The sequence below is a fragment of the Heterodontus francisci genome, chromosome 26 (assembly GCF_036365525.1).
Source record: "Heterodontus francisci isolate sHetFra1 chromosome 26, sHetFra1.hap1, whole genome shotgun sequence".
NCBI classification, from domain to species: domain Eukaryota; kingdom Metazoa; phylum Chordata; class Chondrichthyes; order Heterodontiformes; family Heterodontidae; genus Heterodontus; species Heterodontus francisci.
This window is the reverse complement of record NC_090396.1, coordinates 17,929,468-17,942,379: the sequence shown is the minus strand read 5'-3', so window position 1 is coordinate 17,942,379 and position 12,912 is coordinate 17,929,468. Positions and strand designations below refer to the sequence as shown.

The window sequence follows — 12,912 nt, the reverse complement described above, 5'->3', positions numbered from 1 at the left end:
TGCAGGGGCAATGAATTTTTACAGGTCGCACAAGCCAGTGTTTCTCAGCCCCTTCTCCATTGTGTATTGCACATACCAGGCCCCTGGGCCTCAGCAGTCTGTAAAGGCTTCGCTCACGCCAGACAGGCGCCTCTCCAGTCTCACAACTGGGGTCAGCAGCAGAGAAGCTTCACACGTCACACTCACCTCCAGCCTGTAGGTTGCTGGTCGCTTGAAGATCACACTGTAGGTTTGTCCAGTGTAGGCAAAGACCGCGAGGTTGTCAATCACCCAGGTGTAAGTCACTGAAGTGCCATGGGTAATCTCTGCCGAAAACACCTGCAAGGAGAGGCTTGTTACAGAAAGTGAAACACTTTGCTACAGAGATCTGGACAGGGTCCTCTGCACATCATTTTAATTCTGCTCCATTTCCCCCCTCCCCCCTCACCCCCGCAATCCCCACTGCCCTCTGGACATCCCCATAGTAGGCTATTCAACCATGGGAAGGATATCACAACAAAACAGCCCCTTCCTCACTGCACCATGACTGCAGTGTGTACTATCTACAGGATGCACCACAGCAAGGTACCAAGGTTTCTCCGGCAGCACTTCCCAAACCTGCCCCCTCCACCCGATCTCCATCAGCTAGAAGGACAAGGTCAGCAGGCGCATGGGAACAGCATCATCTACCTCCAAGACACACACCAACTTGAACATATATCATAATAAAAGCAAAATACTGCGGATGCTGGAAATCTGAAATAAAAACAAGAAATGCTGGAACCACTCAGCAGGTCTGGCAGCATCTGTGGAAAGAGAAGCAGAGTTAACGTTTCGGGTCAGTGACCCTTCATCGGAACTGAAAAATATTAGAAAAGTCACAGATTATAAGCAAGTGAGGTGGGGTGGGGCAAGAGATAACAAAGGAGGTCTAGATTGGACCAGGCCACATAGCTGACCAAAAGGTCACGGAGAAAAGGCAAACAATATGTTAATGGTGTGTTGAAAGACAATGCATTAGTACAGATAGGGTGTTAATACACTGAATATTGAACAGCAGCAAGTGCAAACCTGAAAAAAAAACAGTGGGTAAGAAAACTGAACAAACTAAGATGAAATGAAATAAATGCAAAAAAAGATTGTAAAAAATGTAAAAAAGAATGTAAAAAAAAGGAAGTAAAAATAACTAAAAATGAAAGTAAAATGGGGGGCTGTCATGCTCTGAAATTATTGAACTCAATGTTCAGTCCGGCAGGCTGTAGTGTGCCTAATCGGTAGATGAGATGCTGTTCCTCGAGTTTGCGTTGATGTTCACTGGAACACTGCAGCAATCCCAGGACAGAGATGTAAGCATGAGAGCAGGGGAAGTGTTGAAATGGCAAGCAACCGGAAGCTCAGGGTCCTGCTTGCGGACTGAGCGGAGATGTTCCGCAAAGCAGTCACCCAGTCTGCGCTTGGTCTCCCCAATGTAGAGGAGACCACACTGTGAGCAGCAAATACAGTATACTACATTGATAGAAGTACAAGTAAATCGCTGCTTCACCTGAAAGGAGTGTTTGGGGCCTGGGATAGTGAGGAGAGAGGAGGTAAATGGGCAGGTATTACACCTCCTGCGATTGCAGGGAAAGGTGCCATGGGACGGGGACGCGGTGGTGGGGGTAATGGAGGAGCAGACCAGGGTGTCGCGGAGGGAACGATCCCTTCGGAATGCTGACAGGGGAAGGGAGGGGAAGATGCGACTGGCAGTGGCATCACGCTGGAGGTGGCGAAAATGGCGGAGGATGATCCTTTGGATATGGAGGCTGGTGGGATGAAAAGTGAGGACAAGGGGAACCCTGTCATGGTTCTGGGAGGGAGGGGAAGGGGTGAGGGTAGAGGTACGGGGAATGGGCCGGACACGGTTGAGGGCCCTGTCAACCACAGTGGGGGGAAATCCTCGGTTGAGGAAAAAGGAGGTCATGTCAGAAGCACCGTCATGGAAGGTAGCATCATCAGAGCAGATGCGTCGGAGACGGAGAAACTGGGAGAATGGAATGGAGTACTTACAGGAGGTAGGGTGTGAAGAAGTGTAGTCGAGGTAGCTGTGGGAGTCAGTGGGCTTATAATGGATATTGGTAGACAACCTATCCCCAGAGATGGAGACAGAGAAGTCGAGGAAGGGAAGGGAAGTGTCAGAGATGGACCATGTAAAGGTGAGAGAAGGGTGGAAATTGGAAGCAAAGTTGATAAAGTTTTCCAGTTCGGCGCGGGAGCAGGAAACGGCACCGATACAGTCATCAATGTACCGTAAAAGAGTTGGGGGAGGGGGCCTGAGTAGGACTGGAACAAAGAATGCTCGACATATCCCACAAAAAGACAGGCATAACTAGGACCCATGCGGGTACCCATAGCGACACCTTTTACTTGAAGGAAGTGCATGGAGTTGAAGGAGAAGTTGTTCAATGTGAGAACAAGTTCAGCCAGGCAGAGGAGGGTGGTGGTGGATGGGGACTGGTTGGGCCTCTGTTCCAGGAAGAAGCGGAGAGCCCTCAAACCATCCTGGTGGGGGATGGAGGTGTAGAGCGATTGGACGTCCATAGTGAAGAGGAGGCGGTTGGGACCAGGAAACTGGAAATTGTCAAAATGACGTAGGGCGGCAGAAGAGTCATGGGTGTAGGTGGGAACAGACTGAACCAGCGGAGAAAAGATAGAGTCTAGATAGGAAGAAATAAGTTCAGTGGGGAAGGAGCAGGCTGACACATGGGTCTGCCGGGACAGTCCCGTTTGTAGATTTTGGGAAGGAGGTAGAAGCGGGCTGTCCGGGGTTGTGGGACTATGAGGTTGGAAGCTGTAGAGGGAAGACCTCCAGAGGAGATGAGGTCAGTGACAGTCCTTTGAACGGTGGCTTGATGTTCGGTGGTAGGGTCATGGTCCAGAGGGAGGTAGGAAGAAGTGTCCGTGAGTTGGCGTTGAGCTTCTGCAAGGTAGAGGTCGGTACACCATACGCCAACAGCACCACCCTTGTCTGCAGGTTTGATGACCATGTCGGGGTTAGACCTGAGAGAACGGAGTGCCTCAAGTTCAGAGGGGGACAGGTTAGAGTGAGTGAGGGGGGCAGAGAAATTGAGATGACCAATGTCTCGCCGACAGTTTTCAATGAAGAGATCAAGAGCGGGTAAGAACATATATCACTTTCTCTTCATCATCACTGGGTCAAAATCCTGGAACTGCCAACCTAGCAGCACTGTGGGAGAACCTTCAAGGTGGCAGCTCACTCCCAACCTTGTCAAGAGCAACTAGGGATGGCCAATAAATGCTGGTCTTGCATGCCATGTTCACATCCTGAGATTAATTAAAAAGAAACCCAAGCCCTTCTCATCCAAGGTGCACTTTCCCACAAAGCTAAGTGGATATTGATCAGGAGCAGGCCCCCTGATTCTTCCTGTCTTTAGCACAAGATATTGAAGCCAACTGTCATACCCCTATCTACTGCCCCAGGAGAAGCTAGCCAAGCCAGCACTGTGGGCGGCACAGTGGCGCAGTGGTTAGCACTGCAGCCTCACAGCTCCAGGGACCCGGGTTCAATTCTGGGTATTGCCTGTGCGGAGTTTGCAAGTTCTCCCTGTGACCACGTGGGTTTTCGCCGGGTGCTCCGGTTTCCTCCCACAGCCAAAGACTTGCAGGTGATAGGTAAATTGGCCATTGTAAATTGCCCCTAGTGTAGATAGGTGGTAGGGAATATGGGATTACTGTAGGGTTAGTATAAATGGGTGTTTGTTGGTCGGCACAGACTCGGTGGGCCAAAGGGCCTGTTTCAGTGCTGTATCTCTAAATAAATAAATAAACCCAGGGATTGAACCTGCGAGGGCACTAGATTGTTAAACTCAATAACACACTGGGCACTGACCTCTCACACACATGCCCACTCATACTGTGTGTCTTATTTAAGATGGAGATGAGGAGGAATTTCCTCTTGCAAAGGGTTATTCGTGTTTGGAACTCTCATCCCTAGCGAACAGTGGAGGCTGGGTCATTGAATATATTCAAGGATAAGTTAGACAGATTTTTGATCTACAGGGGAGTCCAAGGTTATGGGAGGGCAGACAAAAAGTGGAGTTAAAGCACAATTAGATTAGCCATGATCTTATTGAATGGCAGAGCAGGCTAGAGGGGCCGAACGGCCTGCTCCTGTTCCTTATACTTTTATGTAAAATGAAACCGGAAACAAGAGATATGAGAGGAAGACGGAATGTAAGAGAAGGAGCAATTGTCCAGTTTACAGAACATTCCCTCCCTGTTTATCTCTGGTTACCCTGCCTCCTGCTCTGAGGCCATGGTCAGTCCATTAGAGGCAGCACCTGCTAACCACTCTGGGAAAGTTCCCTCTGGATTCTGGCCCATCCCACAGGGAAGCAACAAGCCTGACCTGAGATTAGAAACTGTGTTAGGAATCAGATACACAGACGGCTGCAGTACATGGATAGATTTAGCTTTATCTCCCATGTATTTTGCAGCAGCGGGAGCATTCAGCAGTGGGAACTGTGACTAATTTTTCACTCCCCTAACCTGGGTACCCTGAGACCATCTGCAACACGCACATCAACTGAGACCAGCATACAGACCAGGACGGGAACCAGGCTCATTCTGACCTGTATATTCCAACCCTCTCACCTCGCATCCTCTATAAACTTGAGCGCGTGCAAAAATCTGTTGCCTGAATCCTAACCCACATCAAGTCCAATTTCCCCATCACACCCTGTTCTCCATGGTGTACATTGACTCTCCTAATCTGACAATGCCATGATTTTAAAATTCTCACTCTCATGTTCAAATCCCACCCCCCCCCCCCCATCAACTCGCCCCTCCCTGTCTCTGTGATCTCCTCCATCCCCACAACCCTCTGAGATATCTGCACTCCTCTAATTCTGGCCCCTTGAGCATCCCCAGTTTTAACTGCTGCACCATTGGTGACCATGCCTTCAGCTGCCTAGGCCCTAAGCTCTGGAATTCCCTCCCTACACCTCTCCACCTCTCCACCTCACTTTCCTCCTTTAAGATGCCCCTTAAAACCTGCCTCTTTGATGATGCTTTTGGTCATCTGACCTAATATCTCCTTATGTGGCTCGATGTTAAATTTTGTTTGTTAATGCTCCCATGAAGCACCTTGGGATGTTTTACTCTGTTAAAGATGCTGCAGAAACACCTTGGGACAGTGCCAACTTTCTTTTTCTTTCTGGACCGCTCAGTCTCAAAGTGAGCTCTCCAAACACTTTTAAGAAGACCGTACCTGAGAGACATCCACCAACATGCGTCTGGGGTCGCTGGGCACAATCCGGAGCCCCTGGATCACATCATGGGCCTGGACCGTGACAGACAGGTTCTGGAAGCTGACCTCGTTGCTCACAGTGATATTCAGGACTTCCACCCCAGGATGGCCGGCGGTAAATTGGACCCACGAGAACCACGTGTCGCCCGTCTCTCTGCGGCAGGCTGGCGTGTACTGCGGCAGATCGGGCGGGCAGCGGGCGTCGAAACGGACCCCTGACCGTCGGATTGGAGGACCCCACCATGAGCTGGCATTGCTGCCAGAGTTGATCTTGATCACGATGACTGTCACGTTGCCAGTTGGCACTGGGATCTTGCCATCATGCGGCTGGGGATAGATGATTTGCAAGCCAGTAATACTCATCCGTGTGTCCAGCAGGCAGTAGCTGGTCACTGTTGGGCCAACTCTATTTACCAGGGTTACCGGGTGCGTGCGTGGCATAGCGGCGAGGGACTGGGTGGGGGCGATTGGCCGCAGGTGGTCCATATACCGGACACGCACATCGCAGACAACACCATCGATCCACGTGGGGCTGGGCCATGTAGGCTGGAAACCTGCCAGTAAGCTCTCTGCCCAGCCCTGCCGCACTAGACTGATGTAGCTCTGTCGCCACGGTGATGTAGAGCTGGGCAGGCAATGCAGCAGACAGCCTGGACCAGCATCATGCTGAAGACCAATCACATCATCTGGATATACGTGAACATCCTGGTCACCCAGCATCACCTGAAACACAGCATCAGCCAGTGACATCACCGTGCAAACCAACCAATCAGAAACACAGCATCAGCCAGTGACATCACCGTGCAAACCAACCAATCAGAAACACAGCATCAGCCAGTGACATCACCGTGCAAACCAACCAATCAGAAACACAGCATCAGCCAGTGACATCACCGTGCAAACCAACCAATCAGAAGCACAGGCTCGAATTTAACGCCAGCCCAGCGAGCCGGATGGTGGCGGGTGTGTGGCGTTAAATGGAGCGGGAGGCTCCAGGAGGTCTTCCCGACTCGATCCTGCCTCCGCCGCCACTTTACATAGGGCGGAAAAACTGGCCGCACGCCCCAGGCCAATCAAGGCCCTTAAGTGGTCACTTAATGGCCACTTAAAGGCCTTTGCCCGCCTCCACGCGGATTTTACGCATGGCAAGCAGGCGGCCAAGGACCTAGAAAAGCCTCCTGGAAATACCAGGCAGGTGCTGATCGCCCCGGGGGTGGGCCTTGTTCATCGGGCACGGGGTGCCCGTTGGAGGGCCGCTCCCACTATCCCAACCACCATTAACACCCAACACGGCACGCTTCTCCCTATCCCACCACCTTTGCCTCACTGGGGCCCAAACGATTATCCCCGGTAAGGGAACCAAAACTTACCTGGACTCCCAGCACCATGGCTTTGACTGGGCTGCAGTCCCAGCACTGGCCACCGCTCCCGGTGGCGCTGCTGGGACTAAGAGCTGCAGGCCAGCTATTTGGCCAGCAACTCAATGAGGTGGGACTTCCTCCCTCAAGCGGGTGGAAGTCCCGCCTTGGAACACTTAAAGTCTGGGGACCCGTAAAATGTGGGTTGGATCCCTAGGTGAGGCGGAAGCGGGTTCGCCACCGACTTTTCAGTGGGTGGCTGGCTCCCATCAGGCCAATGTGAAATCCTGGCCACAGCATCAGCCAGTGACATCACTGGACAAACCAACCAATCAGAAACACAGCATCAGCCAGTGACATCAAGAGAAAAACCAACCAATCAAGAAGACAGCATCACTCAATTACAGCAGAAGATCAGACAGAAAGCACACAGGTGACTAACTCACTGGTGATAATATATTGTGGAAGAAATGTTGGCCATGACATTGTGAAAGCACCCTGCTCCCTTGTGAATAGAGCCACATGACAGATTGTTTAAATTCTCATCTGAAGCACAGGACATCCAACAATCCCTCAGCCACAATCACACGTTCATGTTCGGAAACTTGAACCAGTTGGCAGAATGTTACAATGGGCGAGGGAATTTTTTGCACTGCATCTACCCACTAATATTTTCAACGTCCTTCCACACTTGGAATGTGCCCAGGAAGGAGATAATGTGTATCACTGTCATGCTAGGCCCCCACCTGCCCAGAATGAGGCACATTAATTTTGTCATGAACATTGATTTTAAACTGTTACTGGAGTGAAGAAAGGACTTGTTAAACAGATCAGCCATGGCTGGAAAAGACATTTGTATATCAACAGACAGTGTTTGAAAGGACAAAGCAGCCATTCCCTGACACATTCAACCCACAATGGACTTTTGATCACCTGACGTTGAAGGTGGGGGAGCTCGCATTCCAGATTGACTGCTAAGATGACCGAATACACAAATGGACATTGTCAAACCAGCTGGCCACATGACTAACCTGCTGGACAACCTGAGTTTTTTGAATTTGTACAAACAGTTTGGGCAGAAAGTCTGTTTTCTCCTGAACTGAGAAGATCTCTCTCCCGCGTGTTCCCATCTCTTTCTCACAAGCCTCTGAATCCACTGAAGACACATGACCCCAAGAGAGAAAAGTCTCTTGCAGCGAACAAGGTTTAAGAAGAATACTGGGCCCCAACTAAAAGCAAGATCTGCCGACAATCAAGAACTCTACAGTGAGCTCGAAGAACCGTAACAACAACTGCTCAGATATTGCCTCAAAATTTTCCACTTTATTTTTCTTCTGCTCTTTTCTGTCTCTATTTGCATGTGTGTATTGCATATACATGCTAGCGTGGGCACATCGTGTATCCATAGGCATTAACCTAATTAGAGTTTAAGTTTAATAAATTTCAACATTTCCTCGTTAAACCTGAGAAAGTCTGCTTGTGCTGGTTTCTTTGCCTTATAATTGGAAAGCGGTGAACAAGGATTCACCAAGGGGGAGCTAAAAACACTGTGTGTTTAAAATGAAACCCTGTTACAGTAAGACCAGGTGAAGGCTGAAAGGGAACCCTAGACCTCTTTCTCACCCGGTCATAACAATCACACTGGAGTACAGTACTGGTGGGTACAGGTCTATCACTGAATAATGTGGGTACAGTACTGGTGGGTACAGGTCTGTTACTGAATAACACAGGTATAGTACTGGTGGGTACAGGTCTGTTACTGAATAACACAGGTACAGTACTGGTGGGTACAAGTCTATCACTGAATAATGTGGGTACAGTACTGGTGGGTACAGGTCTGTTACTGAATAACACAGGTATAGTACTGGTGGGTACAGGTCTATCACTGAATAACGTGGGTACAGTACTGGTGGGTACAGGTCTATCACTGAATAACGTGGGTACAGTACTGGTGGGTACAGGTCTATCACTGAATAACACAGGTACAGTACTGGTGGGTACAGGTCTATCACTGAATAACACAGTTACAATACTGGTGGGTACAGGTCTAATACTGAATAACATGGGTACAGTACTGGTAGAGACAGGTCCATCGCTATCTATAACACTAGGGTGCAGTACTGTTGGGTATAGATCTGTCACTGTATAACCCTAGGGTACAGTACAGATGGCTACTTCAGGGAGAGTGGGGCGGGGAGGGCGGACAGAAAGAAAGGAAGACAATTACTCGATAACGTATCAACTTATAAACATAATGGAGGCCATGCCCTATTTGTAAACTGGACCACAAGGCAAGAGGAGAAAAGAGGGGAAACCAGAAATGGACCTCATTTGGGACCCTTTTCAACGGTCTCCTATCGTACAGAATCAACATTCTTCCTCAGAGATTATTTGCCGATATGCATTCTTTGAATCAAGGAGAGATTTAGAAGGATACCAGACTCCATTACTCACATTTATTTGCACAGCTTTGAGGTCAGAGGTGATGGTCATGGGTATATCTGCCACCTGAGAGTAATACGGCTGTGTTCCTTTGTATCTGGGAGGGCTTGCGATTGGCAGGATGTTGGTAGTGATGTTCTCAAACGCATATGAGCTGCAGGGGCTGGTGATGGGCAGACACCCCTCCCGCAGGTGGCACCACTGATGCCCACTCATGCACCCTCCAGTGGTATTACACAGAGGCTGTGTGTCACAGCTGGCGAAGGGAGTCTGGAGTGACTCGCAGCCTGAGGAACAGAAGAAGCACACTTTAAAATTGACCACAGACAAAACTAAAAGAGATGAGCGTCAAGCATACAGAGTCAGCTATTCAACAGCTCCACAAAACACAACTATCTTCAATACAACTTGCATTTACATTGCACATTGAACACAGTACAACATCCCTAAGGGCCTCACAGAAATCTAATTCCCTGAATATTGGCACTAAGCCAAAGAAAGGAAACACTCGGACAGGTGACCAAAAGCTTGGACACAAAGGACAGTTTTAAGGAGCAACTTAAATGGGGAGAGTGAGGTGGAAAGACAGAGAGGTTCAGGAGGGTATTTCAGAGCTTGGGGCCTAGATGGCTGAAGGCACTGCCACCAATGATGGAGAAAAGGAAATCGGGCATGCACAAAAGGCCAGAGTTGGAGGAACACAATATTCTCAGACAGCTGTAGGAGATCATAGAGATAGGGAGGCGTGAGGTCATGGAGGGATTTGAACATGAGGATGAGAATTTTAAAATCTAGGTGTTGCTAAACCAGCAGTCCATGTAGGTCAATAAGCAAAGGGGTGAAAGGTGAACAGGACTCTGTGAGTTAGGATACGGACAGCAGAACTTTTATTTCAGAAAGCCGATATATATCACGATTTGCTGTTTAAAGAGGGTTTCTTGCCATACTACTTTTTAAAAATAGTGATTATTTTATTTAGAGATGCAGCACTGAAACAGGCCCTTCAGCCCACCAAGTCTGTACTGTCCATCAACCACCCATTTATACTAATCCTACATTAATCCCATATTCCTACTACATCCCCACCTATACTAGGGGCAATTTATAATGGCCAATTTACCTATCAACCTGCAAGTCTTCAGCTGTGGGAGGAAGCCAGAGCACCCGACAAAAACCTACACAGTCACAGGGAGAACTTACAAACTCCGCACAGGCAATACCCAGAATTGAACCTGGGTCACTAGAATTGTGAGGATGCAGTGCTAACCACTGCACCACTGTGTTGTCAGATGGATAAACCAATATTTATTGCCTATTCATAATTGCTCTGAGAGTATTAAGAGTCAAGCATCTTGTGTGGGATTAGAATCATAAGTGGACCAGACCAAGTAGGGATGGCAGGTTCACTTCCCTGAAAGACATTAGTGAATCTGTTGAGTTTTATAACAATACAGCACTTTTCAGGTGTTATTTTCCTGGTGCCAGTGCACAACTTATCAAATTTATTGAATTCAATTTCACAACTTGCCCTCGTCGAACTCACGACCTCTGGGTTGTGAGTTGAGTGCCAGAACCACTCGGCTACTGTCCCCTTGAGTGTAGAGTATTTAGGGTGATCCAATTGAGGTGTTGAAGATGATTACAGGATTTGATTGGCTACTTAGGGAGAAACTATTTCCTTTGGAGGGGAAGTCCAGAACAAGGGGGATATCCTTAAAATGTGAGCTAGGTAGGTCAGGGTTGAAGTCAGGGAGCACGCCTTCACACAAAGAATCGTCAAAATCTGAAACTCTCTCCTCCAAAAAGCTGTTGAGGCTGGAGGTCAATTGAAAATTTAAAGACTGAGATGGATAGATTTTTCTTAGGTAAAAGTATTAAGGGTTACAGAACCAAGGCATGCAGATGGAGTTAAGATACAGATCAGCCATGATCTGAATGAATGGCGTTATAGGCTCAAGGGGCTGCATGGCCTCCTCCTGTTCCTACAGGATGTAGGCCTCAAGTTTAGATTGATTTTTTATGATGTTTGTGGCGAGTGAGAGAATTTTCAGAAGAGGTTTACCAGGATGTTGCCTGGTCTGGAGGGCATTAGCTATGAGGAGAGGTTGGAAAAACTCGGATTGTTTTCACTGGAACGACGGAGTTGGAGGGGCAACATGATAGAGGTTTACAAAGTTATGTGCGGCATGGACAGAGTGGATAGTCAGAAGCTTTTTCCCAGGGTGGAACAGTCAGTTACTAGGGGACATAGGTTTAAGGTGCGAGGGGCTAAGTTTAGAGGGGATGTGTGAGGCAAGTTTTTTACACCGAGGGTGGTGAGTGCCTGGAACTTGCTGCTGGGGGAGGTGGTGGAAGCAGGTACGATAGCGACGTTTAAGAGGCATCTTGACAAATACAGGAATAGGATGGGAATAGAGGGATATGGTCCCCAGAAGTGCAGAAGGATTTTTGTCTACTTGGTCTTGACTTGAGATGCTGCACAACGTGTGGCTCCTGACTTCAGATCTACCACTACCGCGACCAAACCTCTGCTGCCCTAACCCACACCAAGTCCCATCACACCTCTTTGCTCACAGACCTACATTGGCTGTTGGTCTCCCAGAGCCTCCATTTTGAAATTCTCACCCTTGTTTTCAAACCCCTCTGTTGCCTCCCTATCTCTGTAACCTCCTCAGCCCTATAACCCTCCAAGAGCCACATGTCGATCCAATTCTAGCCTCATCCCCAACACCACTGGTGGCTGTGCCTTCACCTATCTGGACCCTAAGCTCTGAAATTCCCTCACTAAAACCTTTCCACTTCTCTATCTCTCTACTTTAAGGCAGTCCTCAAAATTTACCTCTTTGACCAAGCTTTTGGTCAGCTTTCCAAGTATCTTCTTATGTGGTTTGATATAAAATTCAGTCTGATTATGATCCTGTGAAGTACCTTGGGACATTTCACTACATTAAAGATGCTACATAGATGAAAGTTGCTGTTGTTGCATTGTTTTTTTTTCATCTCTACATTGAGGTTTAATTAAAAACCACTGACAGGACACAACACTGCAGTGTCTCAGTCAAGTTATCTTCAGGAATGGGAAACCTGGCTAACTAAAGTCCAAATAAAGCCAATTGGATCAGCTTGGTTAGCATAGGCCAAGGCTCAAAGTTCACCGCAGCAACTACATTTATGTAGAAGGCCTTTGGTGGGAGCTACCACCCTCCAGTTTTAATTCCAGAAAGTTCTTCTATCAGACACAGTAATGTATCCTCCCAGCACTCATGCCTCTTACCTGGAGGGATGAGATACAGGCTCGGGATGCAGTAGGGCCTGAATATCTTGAAACGTACCCGAGTGGCTTTCTGTAAAGGCTGCACCACAAATTCAATTGAGCTCACCAGACCAGAGTGACTGAACCACAGGCCAGGGTACAACATGATCTGGAAGAGTGAAGCACAAAGGAAAAAGAGCACAGGGACTCAATGGACACTTATCCAACCCCATATGTATCCTACACACACACATACACACACACACATCAGCACAAAGTAGTCCAGAAGGTGGCACCATACTGGTAATGTCACTGGACTAGTAGACCAGAGACCTAGGCTAATGCTGTGGGGACATGGGTTTGAATCCCACCTTGGCAGATAATGGAATTTGAATTCAATTAATAAAATCTGGAAAAAAAAGCTAGTCTAATGGCGACCATAATACCAATGTCGATTGTTGTAGAAGCCCATTTGATTCACTAATGTTTTTTAGGGAAGGAAATCTGGCCTACATGTGAATCCAGACCCACAGCAATGTGGTTGACAGTTAAATGCCTTCTAAAATGGCCTAGCA

General features: G+C 48.2%; 1 protein-coding gene across 1 annotated transcript in view; it reads right to left on the bottom strand.

The window, feature by feature from the left end:
- The window catches only part of pkd1b (polycystic kidney disease 1b), a 208,320-nt gene that overhangs the window by 183,556 nt on the left and 11,852 nt on the right, over positions 1-12,912 (bottom strand). Inside the window, exons 4-7 of the mRNA XM_068058630.1 lie at positions 12,359-12,506; positions 9,097-9,371; positions 5,246-6,007; positions 187-318 (exon numbers count right to left, since the gene is read on the bottom strand). Of these exons, the coding sequence (XP_067914731.1) occupies positions 187-318; positions 5,246-6,007; positions 9,097-9,371; positions 12,359-12,506 (1,317 nt within the window). The remainder of the gene's footprint in view (positions 1-186; positions 319-5,245; positions 6,008-9,096; positions 9,372-12,358; positions 12,507-12,912) is intronic.